General features: G+C 49.3%; 8 protein-coding genes across 8 annotated transcripts; 2 read left to right on the top strand and 6 right to left on the bottom strand.

The window, feature by feature from the left end:
- Nucleotides 1–257: 257 nt before the first annotated feature.
- Nucleotides 258–6324, bottom strand: TRV_03987 (uncharacterized protein; the record flags this gene model as incomplete). Its single annotated transcript, XM_003021852.1, has 2 exons — nucleotides 258–5965; nucleotides 5994–6324. 2 exons carry the CDS (start codon nucleotides 6322–6324, stop codon nucleotides 258–260), a joined length of 6039 nt encoding a protein of 2012 aa, XP_003021898.1.
- A 647-nt stretch (nucleotides 6325–6971) lies between these two features.
- TRV_03988 (uncharacterized protein) lies at nucleotides 6972–7844 on the top strand (the record flags this gene model as incomplete). The annotated part of the gene is made up of 1 exon (XM_003021853.1): nucleotides 6972–7844. One exon carries the CDS (start codon nucleotides 6972–6974, stop codon nucleotides 7842–7844), a length of 873 nt encoding a protein of 290 aa, XP_003021899.1.
- A 322-nt stretch (nucleotides 7845–8166) lies between these two features.
- Nucleotides 8167–8935, bottom strand: TRV_03989 (uncharacterized protein; the record flags this gene model as incomplete). The annotated part of the gene is made up of 2 exons (XM_003021854.1): nucleotides 8167–8689; nucleotides 8766–8935. The coding sequence occupies 2 exons, from the start codon at nucleotides 8933–8935 to the stop codon at nucleotides 8167–8169; spliced, it is 693 nt and encodes a 230-aa protein (XP_003021900.1).
- Nucleotides 8936–9733: 798 nt separating this feature from the next.
- TRV_03990 (uncharacterized protein) lies at nucleotides 9734–11449 on the bottom strand (the record flags this gene model as incomplete). The annotated part of the gene is made up of 2 exons (XM_003021855.1): nucleotides 9734–11349; nucleotides 11407–11449. The coding sequence occupies 2 exons, from the start codon at nucleotides 11447–11449 to the stop codon at nucleotides 9734–9736; spliced, it is 1659 nt and encodes a 552-aa protein (XP_003021901.1).
- A 300-nt stretch (nucleotides 11450–11749) lies between these two features.
- On the bottom strand, nucleotides 11750–13156 carry TRV_03991 (uncharacterized protein; the record flags this gene model as incomplete). The annotated part of the gene is made up of 1 exon (XM_003021856.1): nucleotides 11750–13156. One exon carries the CDS (start codon nucleotides 13154–13156, stop codon nucleotides 11750–11752), a length of 1407 nt encoding a protein of 468 aa, XP_003021902.1.
- An 864-nt stretch (nucleotides 13157–14020) lies between these two features.
- TRV_03992 (ubiquitin conjugating enzyme (UbcH), putative) lies at nucleotides 14021–14581 on the top strand (the record flags this gene model as incomplete). Its single annotated transcript, XM_003021857.1, has 2 exons — nucleotides 14021–14136; nucleotides 14179–14581. The coding sequence occupies 2 exons, from the start codon at nucleotides 14021–14023 to the stop codon at nucleotides 14579–14581; spliced, it is 519 nt and encodes a 172-aa protein (XP_003021903.1).
- Nucleotides 14582–16348: 1767 nt separating this feature from the next.
- TRV_03993 (uncharacterized protein) lies at nucleotides 16349–18428 on the bottom strand (the record flags this gene model as incomplete). Its single annotated transcript, XM_003021858.1, has 3 exons — nucleotides 16349–16666; nucleotides 16734–18003; nucleotides 18073–18428. 3 exons carry the CDS (start codon nucleotides 18426–18428, stop codon nucleotides 16349–16351), a joined length of 1944 nt encoding a protein of 647 aa, XP_003021904.1.
- A 3677-nt stretch (nucleotides 18429–22105) lies between these two features.
- TRV_03994 (uncharacterized protein) lies at nucleotides 22106–22657 on the bottom strand (the record flags this gene model as incomplete). Its single annotated transcript, XM_003021859.1, has 1 exon — nucleotides 22106–22657. The coding sequence occupies one exon, from the start codon at nucleotides 22655–22657 to the stop codon at nucleotides 22106–22108; it is 552 nt and encodes a 183-aa protein (XP_003021905.1).
- Nucleotides 22658–23771: the final 1114 nt, after the last annotated feature.

The following is a 23771-nucleotide window of genomic DNA, read 5'->3' on the forward strand; positions in this document are numbered from 1 at the left end:
GGTTCATTTTACGTTGAATCAAGATGTAAATTAATATACATGAGCAACCGATATCATACCCACTGATGATTTAACAGCAGATCAATCAAGTGAGTTCATTTTAAAATGAAACGTATAGCCAAACCATTCCAATAACAACGGTCAACAAATGAAAAAATGGAAAGGGATGAGGAACGATGGAAGTATAAGAAAGAAAAGATGCCAAACAAAAGGAATGCATGAAGGGTGTATTTTTGAGTAACTGTGAGGCAATGATATTAGCCTGAGCCTGCACCACCTCCACGGATTCGTTTTCCGCTTCCTGTTTCAGGAGCTTCAGCTCCATCTTCTCTTGTTCGTTTATTACCCTGAGGGATGAACTGTCGGGCCTGGGCATTTAGTCCACCTCGTCCACCTCTAGGACTCGATTGGCCTGCCCCCGCCGGGAGATTGCCAGTCTGGACATTCTGGGCTCCACCACGGCCAGGCCCTCCTCTACCACGGCCGCCGCCACGGGGAATACCATGCCCTCGGGAGGCTCCAAGTTGCTGACCTTGCTGGCCTTGCTGTGGCTGCTGTTGTTGCTGACCTGCAACGTTATGTGGTTGGGTGACTTGGCCAACAGGCCCACCCCTGCCACGGCCCCCACGAGCTACAGGTAAGCCTGATTGAAGGGCTCGAAGCACCCCAGGACCAGTTCCCCCAGCAGGATGGTGTGTAGACTGAGGAGGCCTGCTAGGGAGGCCTGATACCGGCTGACCTTGTTGGGTCTGCTGGGTCTGCTGGGGTTGTTGTTGATGTTGAGGCTGCTGAGGCTGCTGAGGCTGGACGTTCTGGGCAGGTTGCTCCTGTCCTTGTTGCGGTTGTCCTTGAGCTGTTGGCTGAGGAAGAGAAGAAGGTTGAGGCGCCTGGGGAGCTTGGGGGGCCTGTTCCGGTCGTTCCGCTGGGGTTGGAGTTTGCTGCGAATCAGTAGGCATCGTTGGCTTAGCAGGTGTCGTCGGCGCTGCAGGTACCTGTGCAGCAGCCTGCTGCGTCGCTTGCGATGGAAGGGTTGCAGTTTGTGCGGGAGCTGGTGCCTGACCTGCAGGTTTAGGCGTAGCAGCCTGAGATACTGGGGCGGGCTTTGCAACTTTGGCAACCTCCCAAACCTCCACCACTGGCTTCTGAGGGGTTTCAGTCGCGGCCTTCTGGACAACTTCTAGCTTAGCCTGTGCATTTCGCGCCCGTCCCTCCGTCATGCTGACCTTGGCCAGTAGTCGTTTCTCGGCCAGTTCGACGGCTGAATTGACCTTCTGATCCCGCTCCTTCATATATGCCTCCTTTTCTTCGTTGAATTTCTTCTCCATTTCCTTGAGAGCTGCGGGATCTGCTTCCTTAGACATAGATTCCCGCTCCCTAGCTAGGGCGTTCTTGATATTGTTCCTGACGATGCCGCGGATGGTTTCATTCTTAGCCACCAATTCCCTGGCTTGACTATCAGTTAGCTCTGGAGGGAGTTCACCAGAGGGTCTAGCTGCAAGTTCCTGTTGGTGAGCCGCGGTCAATTTGTCGATTTGTTCTTTGTGGGCTGTCTTGTATTCAGCTAGCTTGTTGTTCAGTGTCTCCTTCATTTTCTCGATACGCTCCCTGATCTTTGCATCTGTTTCCGCCTCCTTCTCGGCCAGAGCTGCCTCCAGTTTAGCGACCTTCTCCTCCAGTTCTGCTATCTTCTGTGCACTTTCGGCACTAGGATGTTCAGAAGACACTGCAGCCTGGACAGGAGCGGGCTGTGGCTCAGGAGCGCTCTGAGCAGCAGCGGCTTGTTGATTTTCGGATACACTAGCTTTGAGAGCATTGAGCTCTTCTCGCGTACTGTTGAGCTCGAGTTGAATGGCCTCCTTCTCTTGAATAGCAATGTTGAGCTCCCCTTGTTTAGCGTTAATTCTGCCCGTGAGCTCCTTGGATCTGGCTTTGAACTGTTCGGTCAGCTTAGAACGGAGATCATGAACCTTCTCCTCAGCTTGCTTCAGCTGTTCTGGGAATGCATCAATCTGGGCCTGAAGGGCACTCTTCTCAGTGGAGGCCTCAGCCTGCTCCTTTTCAAGGGTTGCAAGCTTCTCTTTTAGTGCCTCCATCTCAACGGGGTCAACTCGGTCATACTTCTGAAGAATATTTTGAGTGCGCTGTTGCCATCGGTCCCTGTCCTCTTGAAGCAACTTAACTTCGCCATCTTTAGTCTCAAGATTATTCTCAAGTTCTCGGATGCGGGTTTGAAGAGGCTCAGCCTGTTGTTGAATTTCTTCGATTTGAGCAGATTTCGACGCGATGGCTTCTTCGTATTGTTTAATTTGGTTGCGAAGAGTAACACTGCTCTCACGGAAGAGATTGAGCTCGTTAAGGGTTTCCATGAGCTTGTTGTGGTTGAGAGTGTTGTGCTCACTGTCAGCTTCAGCACGGCGTTGCTGTTCAAGTTTGAGGCGAGTCTCTTCAAGCTGGCTCTGAGTGTAATCAAGCTGTTGTCGAAGTCTTTTCCCTTCTTGAGTGGAAAGATGGTATTGGACATCGACAATCTCCTTCTCTCTACGCAGGAATTTGATGACTTCCTGGAGACCCTCCAAGTCGGTACCGGATGCATCGGTTTCTCCCTCGGGATTCTCTGGCATACTGGCCCGATCACGCTGCAGAGCGGAAATTTGGCGAGTGATAGTCTCCAGCTGCCCATGAAGAAGCGAGTTCTGCTTGAGGACTTCTTCCCTGCGGCGATTCAATTCCCCAATCTCGGACTCGTAACGTTCCTTCAACTCATTCCAGTTCTCTTCTTGATGAGTTAGGTTATTCTTAGCGCTCTCTGCTTGTGTCCGCAGATCAACAACTTCCAGTTTGAGTTGGTTGGCTTCGGCCCGGACGGTTTGTAGATTTCTTGCGGCCTCAGCATGCTTGACGAGTTCGTTTTCATAGTTCTGTTGGGCATTCTGAGCAATTTCAGCTTGAGTCTTCAGATCCTGTTGATGGTATTGTGCAGCTGCAGTGTATCGTTCTTCATTCTCTTTGAGTCTCTTGATTTCAGCCTCCAGCATTTCTTTCTGATCGTCCATACGGCGCTGAGCTTCACCCTCTTGGTCTCGAAGTTTGGAAATCTCGTTGTTAGTAGCCGCAAGCTCGCTAGTGATTTCCTCCACACGTTTCTCCAAATCCGCAATCTTAGCATTCTTCTCCTCAAGAAGGCGATCAGTCTCTTCACGGTATTGCTCATTGGTATCACTAAGAGCCTCAAGTCTTTCTTCAGTTGACTGGCTAATGGCCTTGAAATCTTCAGCCTGTTCCTTCGCATGCTCCAGTTCGCCCTTGGTAAGCTCAAGATCACGTTTCAATTCAGACACTTCAATTGCAAGCTCCTGTTCTCGGCTCAACTGGTTGTCGGGCACTGCTTCAGTAGACTCATCCCCAGCAGTAGGTACGGTGGCACCGGTATTGGGCTTATGCTGTAATACCGCAAGTCGCTCCTCTACGCTCTTAAGTTCAACAGATAACTCGTCAACTCTCGATTGCAAATGGTCTCTACTCGTCTTTGTGGCAATGAGTTCTTCCCGCGAGGAGCTCAGGCTTGTGACAAGATCATCGATTCTCTTCTGGCTTTGCTCGTGGTCATATTCCTTGCGTAGTGTCGCCTTCTTTGCCTCCTCAGTTTCTTCATTGAGTTTGCGTTTGGTAATTTGGAGCTCGGATTCCAAAGACTCAACCGTTGCTTGCAGACGGCGTCTACTCTCAGTTTCAGAATGCTCGCGTTCATTAAGCATAGACTGCAAGTTAGCATTCAATGAATCAAGGCGGCTACGTTCATTGCGCAGCGCCTCGTTGTCTTCAATGAGCCTCTTCTCAATGCTCTTCCAAAGTTCCTTCTCAGCTTTGAGATTTGCGCTCTCTCTTGTAAGACTATCTGCAAGGCCGCGTGCTTCCACAAGATCTTCAGCAACTTGCTGCGTACGGAGGTCTTGCTTATTGGCATTCTCCATCAACGCAGTATGTCTCTTCTGGAGTTCCACATTCTCGCCCTTGAGCAAGTTGAAATTAGATTGCAAAAGTTCCGCACGCTGGATGGCAGAGGCAAGTTGACTACTGGCGCGGCTAACTTCACTCTGAAGTTCACTGTTTCTCCTTGTTAACTCGTTGACCTGTTGCTTCAAGGAAGAGTGATCGGTTGCAGTTTCTTCACGGAATGAATCAAAGTGGGCCTGGAGTTTTCTGAGGAGGTCAGCATAGTCAGGGCCAGGAGCCGCAGACATAGTGCTGGCATCAAGAGCAGGAGGAGCTGCTCCCAGGGGCAGAGATTGCGAGAATGGTTCAGAAGACTCTCCGGTTTCGCGACGCCGGATAAGCATGCTCCGGAAGGTATCGCGCTCCTTGATGTAGCTCTTGGTTTGCGAGACAAGATTTGCCATTTCGTCCCGATAGGTTTGAACGCGCACACGGAGTTCTTTCAATTCTTCCTGGTCCTTCTGGTGCGAAATGTCCTTCTGGCGAGCCTCTTCACCCTCCATCTGGTCTCCAAGCTGCCGAAGCATTCTGCGCAATGTAACGTTTTGTTCCTGGAGTTCGTTGAGGTTCTTGAAGGTCGTTAGGTTTCGGCTGATAAACTGACCAGTCTCCGTCATGTCCTCTGCTGATTCTTCAATACCCTCACGAGCAATTTTTTCAAGGTCTGCTCTGTCATATTCCTTTTCACCAGCAGATAACAGGTGGACCTCCATAACCAGCACCTTTACTTGAGAGCTAAGGTCCCTAAGTTGCTGGCGTAATATTTGTCCCTCACGCTCCAGACCTCCAACTTGTCCCTGCCACTTTCTTGCCTCCCGCGTTGCTGCCTCTCTCTCCTTGCCAGCTGTTTCCAGAATGTTGGACATCTCGACGACAGCGGCCTCAAGGCGCGAGTGGTCCGAACGCAGCTCATCAATCTCTGGCTGTCTCGATTCCAAATCCTGCACCATCTCATCCATGGCAGCCTTGAGCTCTTCGTTATTCTTTTGCTCGGCACTAAGAAGGGTTCGCATCTTGTCGTACTCGGTGTACATTTGGGTAAGAGTCAATCCTCCCTTTACACCGCGAGAAGACCTCGGTGAAAATGATCCAACGGGCGTTCCTGGACGCAGGGGAGTAGATACCCCATTGTTGAAGCCAGGGCTCATAGGCTGTAATCTTGCGGCAGATCCCTCAGTCTCCATTTGTTTAATCGCCAGCTCAAGCTCTGCAATGCGACGCTCTGCTGCCTCTTTGTCGGAGTGTTCGGTTTCAATCTCCCCACGAAGTCTAGAAATCTGATCGGTAGCATCATCTCTGGCCTTATCCAATGCAATTTGGAATTCCTGAACTCGTTGTTTTGCAGTTTCAGCGGCCGCCTGTTGGAGTTGAGCTAGGCGTGTGGAGCTGTCAAGTTCAATGCGGAATGATTCGGCGGCTTGAATGGCTTCCTCCTTTAGCTGCTGTATATTGGTAAGAGACTCATCGTATTTTTGCTCAATATCGTCAAGTCGGCGTTTGAGAGCATTTTCACTGCGTTCCAAGGACTCCACCTTTGAGTTGGCTTCTTCATTTAGTCTTTGAAGTTCTGAGATTCGCGTACCCTTCTCCTTTCGGAATTTGAGGTACTCCGCGGATTTTGTTTTCAATTCTGTCTCGAACCATTCGTTGTTCTTCTTCAGCAGGTCTACTTCCTGTTGCAGGCTCTGTTCTCGGAATCGGGTACTGGCGGCTGTAGATGATGCCGCCTGTATCTTCTGCTCCAGAGCAGTAACTTCACGGCGAAGGTCAACAGTCTTGCGGTGTTGCGTAGAAAGCTCCTCTGCGAGTTTGTCGTAGGCAGTAGATTTCGACTCGAGAAGGCCGAGAGTATCACGATTCGATGCCTCCAATGAAGCTATGCGTGATTTGAAGCTTCCGACTTCCGCTTCACTCGTAGATGATGTTGACTTCAAAGTCCCGATTTCAGATTCAAGCTGGGATCGAGTATTCTCTGTATAGCAGTACCGTTAGAAACACACGATTTACTCTTTCTATATCCTTGCTCTTATATGACTTGCCTGATTCCTGAAGCTTGTTTCGGAGATTTGATATCTCCTCCAACCCTTTCTCTACCGACGACTTCAACACCTTCACCTTGGCCTCACCACCACGAACAGCATTTTCAAGCTCAACCTCTAGTCGTAGCTTGTCCGATTTGAGCTCCTCTGTTTCGCGAGCCTTGGTAGAGATGCTCTCCAGTAGCTGGTTCACAAGTTCTACCGTTGGACTCTCTGATAGTGTCGTTAACGCGGTTTCAGGGATAGCATAGTGCGAAGCAAGGAATGGGATATCGACGGCGGCAGTCGCCATGGCCGCGTCTGCTAGGCGATATACTAGGGAACGGTTCTAAGGCGCGTGTTTGTGACCATCCAAGGCCGTTAACGTCGTCTGGCGCCTGTGTAGTAAACAGCGCTAGCTCATGGACGAGCTCAATGTATCAACAAGCCGTTTAAATCGCACAGGTACCCGCTGTATAGCGCTATATTCCCCCAAATACCATTGCCTGGGGACTACCAGACGTGATAGAGCGGCTGGCGATGCTCACTATCGATGAGATCTCCAGGCTTCACTCCTGGTCGAGCAGAAACTACAGCAAAAACTGCTTTTGAATCTTCGTTTTTGTCGATGTTTTGGAGGCTTTTTTTGGATGTCACGTGACGTCTTTCCAGCCTAAACTAAAGAAACTTCGTCCTTTTTCGGTTTCACCTCTGAAGCAACGACATCATCGACATCTCCAGCCTCAACGAACGTCCAGCCCGGTGGCCATACGAAGTGGAAGGGAGAGTTTGCAGTTAAAAGGGAGTCCGGGCGCCTGCGGGAGAGAGCTATGCGAGTGATTTCGTCTGCTCGATAGATGTGTCTTTGAGGCCGCCGTGAGCCTCCTCTGGTTGACCGTGTGAGAGCGGATAGGACACACGACTGTATCAAGCACACATACATACGCACATCCTCCAACGATGTCTTATTTCCAGAAGCAGATAAACTCCTTCAGCAACAGCGTGGTCTCTGTGGCGAGCAGACTCCCCTCTGACCGAAGAGCCGCTGTTGCCAATAATGCGGCTTCGTCTACTCTCCAGCCGGCCTCGAACGCATCGACTCCTGCCGCTCAAACCCCGAGACGCCATGACGCTGACATCGTCTATTCGCAGCCTGCCAATACGGGGACGGGGAGAGATATCATGACCCAGGTGATCTTTGCTATCGAGCATATGAAGGGCAAGGATGTTCCGCTGAAGTTCTCAGACATCGAGTCGTACCTATCGCTGTCAAGACAGGGGCATGATATGGGATACATCCACGCCTTAAGGCGCATCTTGCAGTCGCACGATAAAGTCCAGTACGATCCGGCTGGCGCCAACGGCGAAGGAACCTTTCAGTTCCGTCCTCCACATAACATCCGATCTGCCGACCAGCTCTTGCAGCATCTCCAGTCTCAGAAGACGGCCCAGGGTATGAGTGTCCGCGAGCTGCGTGAAGGCTGGCCTACTATCGTAGAGACGATCAATAAGCTTGAGAAGGAAGGAAAGCTGCTTGTGACTAGAAACAAGAAAGACAACCATCCCAAGATGATATGGGCAAATGATCCCTCTCTCTCGCAGAAGTTTGACCCGGAGTTCTGTCAGATCTGGGAAAAGGTTAAGATTCCCGACCATCAGACCGTGATGGAAGAGCTCGAGAAGGCTGGAATTACGCCTACCAGCAAGCACAAGGCTGCCAAAGCCAGGCCAAAGGTAGAACAGAAGAAGGTCAAGAAGGCACGCAGGAGCGGCAAGACTACGAATACGCATATGGCTGGCATTTTACGAGACTATTCACACCTTAAAAAATAATGTTGCCCTTGGGTTATTAGGGCGGATCTACTGGGGTTTGGTGTACAGGGAGTTCGTCGGTTCTACACATATTCTCTTCAAGCATGACTTCGGCGTTTACTATTTCAAACATGTACATTTATCTCCATGCATTTGCTTCCCATCTTGACTTTAATTCACTTGGCTCTAAAAGAAATAACGCCAATAGGAACCGCTTCTATAGTTTTCCGTTATATCACCATGAGTAACAGAGGGGAGAATGCACCATAATAATGTATAACCAGGCAGTATATCATAACCCAAAAAGAGAGAGAGAGAACGAAACGAAGAGCAGGATGTTCTCTTAACTATGCTTCCCATTAACGACTGGAAGAGGTCCCTCTGTCTTCTCCAGGTATTCCACCAATGCCTCGATCGTACAGACTTTGATGCCCCATTTCTTTCCAAACTTCAAGCATCCGTCCCGCCGAAGCATCCCACCACCGGACTGCTCGGCGACTCCCTCTGGAGATTCGCCATCTTCAACTAGCTCACAGATGACGCCGGCAGGGAACTTCCCGGCCAATCGGCAGAAGTCAACAGTAGCTTCAGTATGGCCTCGCCGCTCACGTACTCCTCCAACTTTTGCTTGGAGGGGTAGGATATGGCCGGGCCGTCGGAAGCTGGAAGGCTTGACATCAGGTGAGGCTAGGGTGCGGCAGGTAAGCGCTCTATTATGCGCAGAGATTCCGGTGGTGACTGAAGGGTCATTTGAGTCGATTGAAACTGTGTATGCGGTGCGGTGAGGATCGGTGCTCTGGGAGACCATCTGGGGCAGTTCGAGATGGGTGGCTAGGTTGGGCAGTATCGGGGCGCATATATATCCACTGTAGGATTTGCCATTGTCAGCTACAGGCGATAAACCAGCCGTGAAAAAGGGCTTCCGACTCCATCCATGCTGACCTTGAATGTCTGACCATGAAGGCCATTTTGCGAGTGGTAATGGAATCAGCGGCAATGATCAGGTCGCCCTCGTTCTCTCTGTCTTCCGAGTCAAGCACGATGATGAATTCTCCATTTCCTGTCGAGAGAAGCACAGCAGTTAGCAATCGCATCAGGCACTCAGACAGCATTATCAAGACATACTGAACGCCTCTACCGTCTCTTCCACCGTATTGAACCGCAATTCCTCCTGTGGCAACGCCATCGCTGAGCCGTATCTGATGAGGGCGGGGGGGAGATGTTTTGCTCGACCGGGACAGCGTGGGAGCGACAATAAGGGGTATAAGTGACAGAGCAGGCGAAGACAGAGAGGAGGACTCGAGACTCAGGGGCGTCCGGGCAGATATAAGGATGCGTCAGGCAGGCTTGCGGTTCGAGTATAAAAATGCGACCAGAAATGCGACCTGGACATCAGATAAAAAACTAAGAAAGCCTAAAAAAGGTACCTAGAGGCCACCACTCTTTTTCCCTTCGGCCGCCGACGGGGAGAAGAATCCGACTTGCAGCCAATAAATGCTTGTTCCGGACGATCTATTGACCCTAAAGGCACCGGGTTGAAGGGCGCTGGCAGGCCGTGGAGCAGCCACACAGCGCGAAGCTCGACGTCGCTCGTTGTGCTCATGCGTTCTACATCGCCGGCGCAGGCAAAAAATCCCGGGTGGCTCCGTGCCTCGGCCGATTCTTGCATGGCCCGGATAGCTAGGTACTTAGTTAACTAGTTAGCGACTTCGGCCGTCTGGCTGCAGAAGTGCCGGCGGCGAGCAAGAAGAGAAGACCAGAGAAGGCGACGACGAGGTGAATAGAAGCTTGATTTGTAAAATCCTACAAAGCATGATAGAGCAGCTCGAAGAGCAAGGGCGTTGGCTAGACGGCTGTGTGATTTATAAGTGCTACCAAAGCATTTGAAAGCAGGCCTGCGTCGAGACGTATCATAGCCAGCCCATAGACATGCACTTTCTAAAGTCCCGCCAGGCCTCCGTTTCAATCCTCATCCTCTCTACTGCTTGTTCGGAGGGCTCTTCAGCTACTGGCGGTTCTTCTTTGTCGGCATGGGAGAAGTGTACCCGCCCAATTTGAGATCCAGTCCAGATGATCAGCCCGTCTTGGTCCAGTCTGCTGCCCCTGGTAGGTATGATCTTGCGAGCTACACGGTTGTTTGTATCATAATCGCAGTCTTGCTCCCTGGTGGGGTTAAGCACCCTCCCTTCTATAATCACCGGGGACCTGCCGTTCAGGTCCAGAGTCCGTAAAGGCGTCCTGCCGTCTCTCTCCATCCACATGATGCGGCCCATTGAATCTGAAAACACAATCCGAGATCCATGGAGGGCTACAGAGAGAAGCTTTGAGGGAGAAGTAGACGCTCTGTTGACGTTGACCGTTTTGATTGTGAAGGCAGAATTGCCCTCTGTATCTGGAGATGTATGGGAGTATATCTCTATGGAGCCAATCCCCCTATTCTCCCCGCATGCAACGAAAGACTGACCTCGAACGCTGGAATCTGACGGACGATAGTATTTGGGGATGGCTGGCAAGGCCGCCAGCCCACATAACCGAGCGCCAGAGTGTACACTTGCTTGTAGACGTCCCAGATTCCGGCGGTCATAAAGAAGGATACTCGAGAATCGTCCAGCCACTACTATGGAATTCGTGCTCGGGGGTGGAGGGTGGAGGATGCAGTGAGGGCCGGGCTGAAGTAACTCGGTATAATTCACTGTTCCAGGATTTCCAGCAGTTGGATGTAATGATGAGTGAGACTCCAGGAAAATAGATGTATCCCTCTGTTGATACACCTGCTGGAGTCTCGGGTCGAATAGATGGAGCCCTTTCCTTGTGGCAACCGTAATAGGGGCCTGGTAGTCTGGCGTCTCCTGTGATAGAGCAAATATACACTCTGGATAAGTTGTCTGCGAGATCATCTCCAGGGTGGACAAGTCCACTTCATTAACAACGTTGGCGTCAGCGATATATGCTCTCCATGAGGTAGAATCAACACTGATTCGCTCTGTAATGCCATCATGTACCGTATCATTCAGATCAGCCGACGACGAGAGACCGGGAAGCGAAAGCACAGAACGACTTGACCGGGCAGCTTTCCCCCGGCTAGCATCCCAAATAGCCACCAAGCCATTCTCAAGTAGTCCAACAACCTGGTCGTCTGCACCATAACTCCTGTTCTTTAGGACGCCAACCCCTTTGGCCTCCAGTGGGCGACCACGGTCAATAAGGTCTTCAACAGCCGGACTCTGTAACCAAGTGACATTCATAGGGCCATAGCGGGCAACGTATTCGGCACACCAGTCAATTTCCTCCTCTGGATCTGACGGGTCCCAACGCACCGCAGCGTTGGCCGGGGTATCCTCAAACAGATGAGACTGCCACACCCGTTTGCTAGATAGTGTATATAAAGCGAGCTTCTGCTTCAGCTTCATAAAGCGCTCTTTCAGAGCCAGATAGCATATCTCGCGCCATACGACGTTATCACGCGCGGCAGCATATAGACTCCTTGATACCAGCTGCAAATGGACCAGGTCTTCAGGAGAGAGATCTAGTTACATCGTCAGCCAGATCATTAGTATTTTAGTAGGTAACAGGAACATCATACAGCTAGTGATTACCCGGAGAATCTCAAGTGGCAATCGGTCCATCATAGCATATCATGTGTCGTGGTTTACGGTTAATTGGTAGCCTAGTGTGTTTAATTGATCGTCGGAGGTTGAGACGTTGAGTCGTAATGTTGTCTGAAGCCAGCCGGATAAACTAAGTATACCTTACATCATAGATTTGCCATCCATTTATTGGGCCTACGGTCTCTGCTACAAAGGACCGCTTGTTCAAATTTCCTTGCCGTACCTCATTTTAACATTATATCTTGTTATATATCTACGATGGAATGTGAAATAATACCAAGTAAAGCATGACATCTCTAAATTCAGGGCATATACAGCTCATTGATCGGGTTTCATAACTGCATCCTTACATAAAATCGTAACTTTTTTGAAGAACCGGCGCCATTCCAGTGGATCTGCCTTGATCTTCACAAATTCAACTTCAACAAGGCCCTCTGACACCGTCTCTATAAGGATATTCCCATGGAGTGGGCACTTCCTATCGTCTGCAGTTCGTAGTCGGATAAGCACCGATTCCGTGGATATCTTTGGTGCAACAGGGACGTGCAGGAGCTGCAAGGCCTCGCAGATCCGAGAAACCAAAGATTTGGCAGGCCAGGTGGAGAAGAAGCGAGTAAGACCCGAGGCTGGAACAATGTCCTGGAACCGCTGCGCGTTCTGGGTGCGACTGAGTGGTACCGATGGCGTGGCGCAGAACTGCGACATGGACGGCTCTTCGAGGAGCTGTTCTGCTAGAAGAATGGCTTGATCAGTAGTTATACCATCCTTAGGCTGGGAAGCTGACTGGAGCCCGGTTGTTAGTCGAGGCGGGCCGTCCCAATCCATGAGGCTGGGATCCATAGGGGTCTCTGGCTGGGTGGACGAAAATTTAGGCTTCAAGTCATCGCTGGCCCCCAAATCAATATCCATTGGATCAGAGCCACTGGGCTGTGATTGTGCCTGTGACGAGGACAATGGGTTCTGAGAGAAGTCGATGTGCAGCGACTCGAACATGGTTGTAGCAAGCTTAACCGGGTTGGCGAGCTTTCCATCCACAAGGTGTTTGTTTTGTCGTGTAAACCAGGGATGTCTGCGAATATCTGCCATGTTGAACCTACTATTAACGTCCAGCTTTAGCATACCACGAAGGAGCGAGAGTGCATCCGAGGGGATATCATTCCATAGCTCATCCGAAGGCCTTGAGTTTGATTTGACATAGTCACAAAACTCGTAGCTCTCGTCTGTAGGGCTATCCCATGGGGTATTCCCCACAAGCAGCACGAATAGCACAATACCACATGACCATGCGTCTGCGATATCAGCTCTGTAGCCCTGGCCCTTTGAGTGACCTCGATTGCTACACCGAATGACTTCGGGGGCAATGTAGGGGGGACTTCCACACAACGTGGTGTTTAACTTCAGTTTCCCGCCATATTCAAATAGCGTAGCAAGTCCAAAATCGGCAATCTTCAGGTTTCCATCCACGGATAACAGAATATTTTCCGGTTTGATATCTCGATGGCCAACTCCCTTAGAGTGCATAAATCCAACCGCATTAATCAACTGCGAGAAGTAAACATGCGCTATATCCTCGCCCACACCTTCATCAGCTTCAATCTTGTCAAATAAGTCACCACCTTCAGCAAGTTCCATGGCAATCCACCGCCAGGCCTCATTCTCCCCTGTATTATAGAATTCTATGATGTTCTCGTGGCTGCCGATATGTTTATGCAGCGCGACCTCCATCTGCAGCTGCTTTGCACTAATATGCCCATGTTTGGCGGCATATTCCTTATGTATAAATTTCACTGCAAAGATAGGACCGTCCGCATTCGTGGGACAGCCCTTCTTGATGCTAGAAATGGGATATCAGCAGGCTATCAAGTAGAGAGCGCGTAGGAAAAAAAAGAAAGAAAGAAAGAAAGAAAGAAAGAAAAAGCAGGCAGAAAATGGCAAACAATACGCATTGCAAAGCATATATTTACCATGCATAGGCCCCCTGTCCTATTGTCCGTGAGACTATGCGGAATGGCAAGTCATCAGGCAACGGCGCCAACTGCGAATGCTTCATGGCCAAACGAGCGTCAGGGTCGAAGAACGAGTGAAACAGGACTCTAGGATCGCAGCCCAGCCTGCATGAGACAGTCCTTTGCCAGCCTCTCTCGTCCAAACGGCCTCGTCTTGTGCAGCTGAACTAACTGACTGTCCTCGACGCGGGACGACGCAGTTTCAGGTTGATCCCGGCGCGCGCAGGTCGAGTGGACGAGAAGCGCCCTTTGGGGGTTTCTTATCGATAAGCCGTGCGGCGGTTGCCAGGGAAATAAAACACAAACACGGCGAGCGAACAAACGAAGAGCGAACAACTTCCAAACCGCCCGGCGTCTGTTTCTTTTCTGGCTGACACTCTGCGAGGACGATACCACGGCGTTAGATATTGGGGGCCTGCTTTTCGTTTATCCTTTTAATGAGACAGACTTGAGTCCTAGCTAGCTGGGGCCCGATATTTAATACTCCTGCGAGACCACCGCTCTTCCCTTAATTCTCCCATCATCGACTCTCTAGTAGAGCCAGGTCGAATACCTTATTGAAGTGAATCAGTCGAGAGTGGCCATGGACTTCGCTATTGAAGATTCTCAGAATGCGGCTCCTGAGGGCCAGGCCAATGTCGAGCACTCGAAGCTCGGTTCGACAGCTTCCAAGCCGGACACCCAGAGCGTTACCAAGAGGTTTGTCTAATGGACTTATTCTGCTTTCATCTGACTATTTAGTTGGTTGATTTTGACATTCATACTAACTGTCTTATCCGCCAGACTCCAGAGTGAGCTCATGCAGCTGATGATGTCCCCTTCTCCTGGCATATCAGCCTTTCCGGACGGAGACGGAAACCTGCTCAGCTGGACTGCCACCATCGACGGACCTGATGACACTCCCTATCAAAAGCTCACCTTCAAACTCTCCTTTTCCTTCCCTACAAACTACCCATACGCTCCTCCTACCGTCTTATTCAAAACGCCAATCTACCATCCAAATGTGGATTTCTCTGGACGGATCTGCCTTGACATCCTCAAGGAAAAATGGAGCGCAGTTTATAACGTCCAAAGCGTGCTTCTCAGCCTTCAGAGCCTTCTAGGCGAGCCTAATAAGTTCGTTATATCCGTGCTCGATTATTAGCCTTCGTTTACTTGCGTTGTGTTACTAATTTGTATCCTTCTATAGTGCAAGTCCCCTGAACGGACAAGCCGCTGAGCTGTGGGATAAGGACCCTGCAGAGTATCAAAGGCTCGTTTTAGCTCGTCACCGAGAAATCGAGGCTGGCGAGTGAAGTTTTACGTCTAGATCTTAACGATTCCTGGGAAATGGTCTTCGGGCCAATTCCAATATAAACGAATTACATTGCATTTGTCGGAGGGCAGGGAAGAAGGCATTTTTATTTACCGTTGGTCGTTGGATTCTTTTCTTCTTGGTTCGGACTGGGAGCTGGAGTTTTCTCCATTGGTGCTGCATGAGAACGCTCCAATGCGCTACAGCCCTTTGGAATGGACGAAGCTGTGTTTCTTCTTATTCTGCATAACCTGGTACTTTGAACGCTGGCACTGCACGACAAGAGATGCCCTATTAATGGACGAAAAGATGACAAGTGTGCATTGTATCTGGTGGATTTTTTGCTTCTCTTGCTTCTTTCTTCAAATGAATTCTAATAATCCAAACCTGCTGTCATGCCTCTTTTTATTTAAGCTCCTGAGTAGCAAGCCAGAGTGCCTATGGACTTTATAGCTGGGTCCTTGTTTATCCGAATGCAAGCATCCGTGTATATGCCAATAAACACCAAGGAAGAAAATTGTATGCCTTGAAATACACAAAATATGGAACCCATTCACAGCAGCATCACCCGTTCAGTTTACAAATATCTTGCTAGAGGCCAAAAAGTACTAATCAATAGCCATTATTCGAGCCCAGAGACACGGAAGAGGAGTTTTTACCTTCCGTCACCATGCGATGTCTAGTCTGCCGCTGTTACTCTTCCTCCAGTATATTATTCAAACCATATGGCCTATCTGGTGATTCCTGAGTCTTGTTTGGCCCTGGAGGCCAACATTCTCACGCTGAAGCCCTCCCCAAAGAGCTCAATCACCTGGTCTATGGCTAAAATAACACAGCTAATTGGTCCTCTGGAAAAGAACAAGATTCCCAATTTTAAGCTTGAGTTCGATCTAGCTGACATGTTTGTCCAAAGACGGATAATCGAAATAGGTTCCCTGGAGGACGAAATTAGCAAAGTTAACGCGTCGGGCGAGTACATTGATTTTATTCGGTCTCTCCTAACTATTGACCACAAGAACCGGTCAACAGCAGGGCAACCGTTACAACACCCATGGCCTTAGAGGAGTGTCAAGGAGTATATTGGATTTTTTGAATTTGGGTATCGTGGCGGCGGCTGACAAAAGGCACACCTAACCATGGAATCTCTCGAGTTCAACTCATGATTTCTTATGCGATGTTAGCCAATACTCGAGTCCCTTCTTCAAAGAGCCGTAAGCTTTGAAGAAGGCAATGCCGTATAAACGGGCCGGGGTATCAGTTAGCATGGTACTCGACACGAATGTAATCTTTTTTCCTCGTTTTGCAGCCCGTGCCCCCTGATGCAGGAGAGAAGATAAGGAAAGAAAGAGAAAGCCAGGCGGTCAGCCCTATAAATAGGAATTATATACGGGCCCTCGTGATGTATAACTATTTACAGAAATGAACTGTGCATGTCATAATATATCAAAAGCAAGGCTCTAATGGCCCTAGCTTGGCCGTGGCGTGAACTACGACAAGTAATATCGTGTTCTCTTGGATATTGGAGTTTGTTGAGAGGAGAAATTAAAAGCCACGTAAACATATAAGTAGATAGTTGAAGCTATGAACGCCGGGTCCAATTAGCTAACAGGCTCATATTCACATTGCCATGGTCGAGTTCATTCCCATGGCCATGTCCTTTGGTTTAAAGAACTGCTGTTGGTCGGTAACTAGAAGTCCAGCGATGCTGGCACTGGTGAATGTGCTCAATGCTCCTGTCAACATGGCGCTCAGTGCAACCTGTGACACGTCTCCAATACGGCTGGGAGCCAATTGGGCCAAGACACCTATTTGATTACCAAGGGATCCAATGTTCGCAAACCCACAAAGAGCATATGTAGCGATTAGTCGAGAGCGAGGCGAGAGATCGGCGTAAGTAGGGTCTTGCTGAAGGGCAGTATAGGCCACAAATTCGTTCTATAAATACTGGTATGAGAGAATGAAGACGGTACGGGGAGTGGGACAATCATTAGTTATAACTTACCGCGACAAGCTTAAGACCGATAAGCTGGGCGACTTTGTAGAGATCACCGGTTCGCGGGACGCCTAAAAGGAAGGCAATCGGGTAACAGAGGTAGCCCAGGATAAGCTCCAGGGTAAGGTCTGGCCCTTCGATTGTCAAATAGCGACCCCACCAGGTGAGAAGGCCGTTGATAAGGCCAATTAAAGAAATAATGCACAAGAGAGTGGCAGCTATCATACTGCCGATCTTGAGACCCAGCCAGGCGCCGGTTGCAAATGCATGAAGTGCGTTTTTCGCTTTGTGTTCATCATCTTCTGGGACAACCACCCGGCCAGCAGTGAGAGTTTCTTCAGTTTCGGGATATCTCATTTTCGAAACTGCCAGAGACGCAGGAATACTCATAACACAAGACGAGATCAAAGCCTGAGGATTAACTCCTATTCCAACATAAGCAATCAATACACTTCCAGCAATTGTTGCGAAACCAGAGCACATGACTTGATGAATTTCAGCCATGGTGAGGTAATTGATAAACGGTCGGATAAGCATGATCGACTCTCCTTGGCCGATGAACGGTGATGCTGCGGCAACAACAGCTTCTGCTCCAGAAACACGCATGGCCCAGAAGAAGAATGACGCGAATTTGGCAACGAACCACTGTATAAAACCAACGTAGTAGAGCAGCTGAACCAGGGACACGAAGAAGATGATGGCAGGCACCACATTAGCCAAAAACCATTTTATCTTCGCTGCATCCGGAGTGGTAAGAAATTGGGTGCCAAGTGACGCGAATCCCAGTAGATCTGTCGCACGTTGAGAGATGAAGTGGAAGATATCATATCCGACCGTGGTTCGGAGAACAAAGATAGCGATGACGAATTGCACAAGCATTCCAACAATAACTGTCCGCCATACAATCTTTTTTCTGTTCTTGGATGTGATCCATAGGCATAACAGGAGTAGAGCAAGGCCAAACAAGCTAATTGCTCGATTTTCACGAGTGTTATCCTGAGACTCCTCAGACACAAATGCACCGATGATGATCACACATACAACCAAGGCAGCAGCAAGAGGCGTTTGCATCTTCTGAGGGATCATGTTGGCAGCAGGCTGTGCGGTACGGGACCATAACCAGTATATTGGTTTGGTCACTATGGAGATGGGTACATAGTTGAAAATGACCCTGAGAGTGACGCCGAGATAGACAAGGAATGGGACAACCCATCCGAGTTCCTTGCGACGAAGGATTAGACCAGCAATCCACCAGCTGAACCACTTATCGTCAGCAAAACTTCATACAAACTCGCTCCCACGATAAATGAGATAGCCTAGCATGCCAGCAAGAGACAAAGCAACTCACCCTGTGAAAATTAGCCAGATCCCTATATTTAGCGCAAGGCGAATCTCCTTCTTGTATCGCGACCTTAATGTACGCCTGCCACCCTCTGAGGAATTTTGTGCGCTTTCAACGTCCCCCGTGGTTCCGACGACAGGCTTTTCGGTCGAGCTCACGATTCTGTCACTGGTATTGGAAGTCCCTCTCTCAGCAGCCGCTCCATCTTCGACAGGCTTTTCATCATTCATAGCTTGATGGACATGATGTGCATCGTGGTGCTGATGCGCTGGGTTCAAGGTTGGCGCCGGCGGATTCGCTCCTGGAGTTTCTGGAGATGGCGAGCTGTCCGCAACGGGGTTTTTATCTTGTTGATTCTCCATAGTTTCACCTGCTCTTAGTCAAATAGTGCCTCCCGACCGCCCTATAAAGTGCGAGGTGTTTTCTTGAGATGGCGTGGAGGATGTTAAAGTGCCTGAACTCGTCAGCCCTCCAGCTTTGGCAAGGGAGCAAGCAGGTTGAATGCACAAGCTCCCTTGAGCTCAAGATACAACGACTCGATGCAAGATCAATTGACACGAATGTTGTCGGCCGTTATAGTGCGAAAACTGCCCACGCGTACTTCGTAGATTGAAAGGAAATTTATGGCAGATGTGTGGGATGATGCAGAGTTTGTGCGGAGTACCGGTGGCGGTCCAGCTCTCCCAACTTAAATTAGAAAGCCACAGGGCCGAGATGATGGTAACTATGTTGGAGTTGCCTGGGGATCGGCCGGCAATTATGTAGAAATGCGCAGACTCTCAAGTCAGGGACAGTTCGGCACGAATAGGCGAAGGCCGACAGGATTTTTCACTATAAATTTTTACTCCTTTGCGATGATCTCGGGCAACCCCAGATTTAGAGACGGTCCCGTCCTGCCCTCGTGAGACGCGAGAGAAGCTCTCTTGGGTGGAGCCGAACCATGGTTGCATTCACACCTCGCCCGAGCCCAACAGCTGCGCCAAAAGCAGCGATGCAGGAGCGGACAGTGGTAGCGTGCAGAAGAAGCTGGGGGGAGAGCATGTTGATTGGGTCGACCGTGCATTCCTGGCGTAACAACAATTCAGACGGCTCGTTCTTCTGGTCAGGCTGGGGTGGCCACGAAGCTCACGCAACGAGGCTAGGGTTCGCTCGTCGTCTTGCATTTTATTGATCATTATTCCCCTTGCCCGAGCGGCCATTCAATTTGCTCATATGTCAGTTCTAGGGCGTTTTTGCCCACGCCATGTTCGTCCAGCATTTGGCCGACAATGGCAAGCAAAAACGTGAGTGGCGGGGCGTCCCTGCGCTAGGAATGTAACGTCGTCATTTCTCTTGATATTAAAAGGTCATTATTATTTTCTAGCTGGTAACTACCCGCCACTGATGCGGGAGGGGAGGTTTCATACCATCCAGGTGCAACCTCGGCGCTTTGGTGGCCCAGCGGCCAGGGATGTTTGACAAGGCATTCTCCGGTCCTAGAAGGCTGACTTTCGACCCCAGATCCGACCTAGAGTACTTGAGTACTTTCCAACGGTCTGGTCCCATCGAGTCTTAAGTAAATTGTCCTCGCGCTCGCTGTTGTTCTTCAGATGAAGTTGAAATGAAAAAAAAGACGCCCTTCGATGTCTCCTTAGGGAGGGTCACGTGTCCCTACTTTAGTCTGATGTCTCGCTCGCCGAAACAATAATGTTTCCATACGATAGACGACGCCAACGACAACGACAACGATACGTTTTGTAAAGAGGCGAATATATCGGTATACCTAAGTGAGTATGGGCTTCTAAGTGAAGTCGCAAGTACCTAACTCTGCTCCTGTAATATATCATGCGAATACAACTGACCGAGCGTGTAACCAGGTAGTTCGCCGTATCATCGACTAATAACTAACTAATACTCTGGGTTTATGGCTGTCTCATGAATAATACAGATCTGAGGAAGGAAATAATGCTGAGATAAATTCCAGCTACTTTATCGCACCTCGTGGCCTGAGGATAAGATACACAACAAAGGCATGTACCCTAAGATCCGGTTATCCTAACTCTATGCAGTTAGACAGGTGGAACAGGAAGCATCTCAGCAACCGCTTCGGCGTTTGACAATATATGGAGCAAATTGCTGCTCTATATCCATGTCACGGAGATAAGCCCGCCTTCATCCCAAAGAAGAAGCTCGTTTAGGGTAAACCTTTTTTATGAATGGACGACTTTCCAACAATAATATGGCATCCGGTTCTTTGTCCGTGTCGAAGCAAAGCTCGGCCAGCGGGGAAATCCAGGTTAATTCGACATAATGCGGGGTGTACCGAAGTGTCACCAAATCTGCTGGCATAGACCATGGCCTCCGGACACAGTATACGGAGTATATAGCCTTCTTAGTGAGGTCTTCAACAGAACGGCTGTTTTATCACGGCCCAAGGATCATGCGTAACCATCTAGCAGTGCAGGAGATCTAGATTCAGCAGTGAGTATGAAAGTGCGGACTTACATTGCCATGGCGAACTCTCTTTCTCCAGCTATAACTCGGCCAGTCGGAGTGAAAGAAAGCAACACCGTCGTGCAACGGGCTAGTTATAGGGGCTTAAAGATGCGTTTTCTTGCAGCTGCCCCTACCTCGGCCAAGAAACTTATGGGCTGTAAAAATAGGACATTGGTGAGGTAAACATTTAATTAGCGGCCTATGGAAACTTGTCCAAGATCGACCTGTTGCTGGATATTCTTTGTCAAAGTCACACCGATACGCAGATGATGGCCCAGCCAGGGGATTTCAAGGAACCCACTCGATATGCTGCAGCCCTGGAATCACCACTGCGATCACCGCTGCGGAGTATGTCCGAGTCGCGCGATGACCCATTTGGACTTGTTCTCTTTGCTCAATTCGTTGCTGTGGTCAGAATGCTTCTCTGTTTAGCTAACTATTAACTGGACCAATTTAACCTTGAGTATTAACAGGAAAGTGGGGATCCGGTGTATCATTATCAAACATATATACAGAACTAGGTGCTTGCGGAAAAGTGGATTGAGTTAGGGATATATGGCTTATATACACTGTGCATAACGAGGTCTTCCCTTCCTGTCCATATCACCTTCAAAGACAGGGAAGACAAGCCACAGACTTTGATCTCGATAACCCAATACCCCTAATAGAGAGGAATTTTCTACTCTTTACGGGGACGGCGGTGAGGATGAAGAGAATGAGACAAAAGACGGGACTTATGGAGCTCCTGCTGATGTGGTACCAAAGCTCCTACCCCCATATAATTATGCGTTGTCCTCACTTGCTAGATGGCGAGTTAGACAATCCATGGCATCATGAGCCTTGCCCGGAGTGTTTTCTAGATAGAGGGCTAGAAATGGGGCAAGTGCTTCTTATTTGTATTGCTGATCGAGAAGTATGCGTGCACGGGTTAGTACTAATCTCGCGATTAACTATCTGGGAAGGATTCTACCATAGCTATCAAGACTAGAGGCAAGGCTTGTTGGGTGGCATGGATCATGTAAAATGACCGAATGGCCAAAGCGCCGCTGGAAAAAGAGCCTGGAGAATTCTATATTTGCGGCGCTGATGGTCATGCAAACAATTAGTCAATTCGGGATCATAGCCAGGCACCGCTCATTTCTATCTCGGTTTCGGTTTCGGTATAGGTAGTGCCCCTGCCATCCAGAAGATACCATACCACTGCTTAGAAACAAGGTGCGCTTGTGTTATACAATGATGTGGGTATTCTCCATCAATGGTAACTAAAGGTAAACATCAAAATCTGAAAAGTTACACTCCGTGTGTTTCCCCGTCTTCCCGTTCTTTCATTTTTGCTGTTGACCATAATATTAGTCGTCTGTCAGTACGAGGGTGATCTCACTTTGGTAATGACGAAGTATTATTTATTAAATAGTGCTATTTTGCTAACCCTCTACTCCGTAGATGAAAGCAAATATCGTAAATACATAATGCATATTTTCAACTTGTCAGAACAGATCTGGGTTCAGCCTCTTATTCCAACCTCCTAGAATTATCACAGGTCATTGATCACCCTAACGGATAGTTATGTGGCCTTGCAGTTCTCAGCGGCGAACATCTGGGCGCAAGCGGGCAGTCGATTGTTGTAGATGTTGTCAACAGCGAAGTACTTGTACTGCTCCTCGCAGTTGGTGGTAAGCACGGGCAAGATGCTGGCCTTCTTTTCCCATAGAGCGGAGACTGCGCTGGACTGGAAGCATCCAAACACCTCCTGCAACGCCTCATTCTCGGAGCCACATAGGTTGACATCGCGGAACTTTCCTCCGGAGCATTCTTTTGCCCCCTGGAACATGGCATCGATCATGTTGATGTAGTATGGAGAGAGAGTAGGGGCTCCCATGGTGGCACATTCATCTTCGAAGAATTTGGTGACGAATGGCTTGATCTGGGACTCGTAGTTGGAGGGGATGAGGTCGCATCCTCTGCCGCAGAATTCCTTCTGGAAAATGGTTCCGACTTTGGCAGCATCAAATGATTGGATGACTGAGGGAAGCTTGAGGCAGGAGAGGGATGGAATAGCAACGACAGTGCTACCAGCCATGGCGATGGCGAGGATGCTTGAAACGGCGAAACGCATATTGATAAGAGCTTGGGTGGAAGATTGTGACTGCGTTGAGGTTAATTCTTCGGCAGTTCAATTTGGTAGATGAAGAGTGGCTTGATTGAATAAGAAGAAAATTTGAGGCCTTAACGTCCAAATTGGAGGTAATGGGCAGCAATTTATACCCTGTCCATACCTATCCATATATCTTGCTCCGGTCTTTCCCAAGATGATTTTTCCGATACCTGAGTAGATCCGCGGCCCTTCTTCCAAGCCCAGTGGGGTATCGTTTGTATCCAAGCTGTTCGGCGGAGTACGATCAACCCATAACGTCTTTAGTCAACTTGCGGGGAGCCTGCAGTTCCACAAACTAGAGACAGGGGTATCTTTGTTTTGCCTTCTTGGGGACTGTCCACCCAGGAAACGCCGGAAGTCTACTGGATTCGCCTAAAGAGTAGATTACCCCTTCGCGTATTGAGGAAAATTACTGATTTGACAGCGCCTCCTTTATGGCTAATGGTAGATCAATTTTGAAATGGTCTACAGAGTGCAGCGCAAATGGCAGGAACGTGTTTTTAGTGGACAGGCACTCTGCAGCATGATCTTCCAATCCAGCCCACAAACTAGTGCATGACTGGGACTCTGAATACGGGTTATGCGATTGGAGTCTGAATTCGCTTTCCTCAGTATTCCTATGTTTGCGGTGCCCTTGGCAGCAGGACATGGTTGACATCTACGGAGTACTCCGTAGACAATTTGTTGTTTGTTGGAGCAGAACAACAACTTGGCCTGCACTCAAAACCTTCCAACGGTTTGTTGTCGTGAAGAAAAGGTTGAGGCCAAAGCCAAGCTCTCCTGCCAAGATGGCCAGAGCTTGAAGCTAACCTTTTTAGACCTAGTTGACAAGCTTATGCTGATCATTTGTGGAGAAATCCCGATGAATTGTCACAGGAGATATAAAATACTACATGTCACACGTCGAAGTAGACGGATCGACCGGAAGGTCAGCGGGTTTGCTCTCGGCATGGCTGGAACTATTGCGCATAGTGGTCTCAAAACATGTATACAGTAAGCCTCACAGAGATAGTGTGCTTCAAGGATCATGCAGTTGGCTTCAGAGCGCAAAGAATCCAAAAATTTGACAAGAACG

Source organism: Trichophyton verrucosum (genome assembly GCF_000151505.1).
Source record: "Trichophyton verrucosum HKI 0517 chromosome Unknown contig00319_1.f1.exp, whole genome shotgun sequence".
Taxonomy (NCBI): Eukaryota; Fungi; Ascomycota; class Eurotiomycetes; order Onygenales; family Arthrodermataceae; genus Trichophyton; species Trichophyton verrucosum.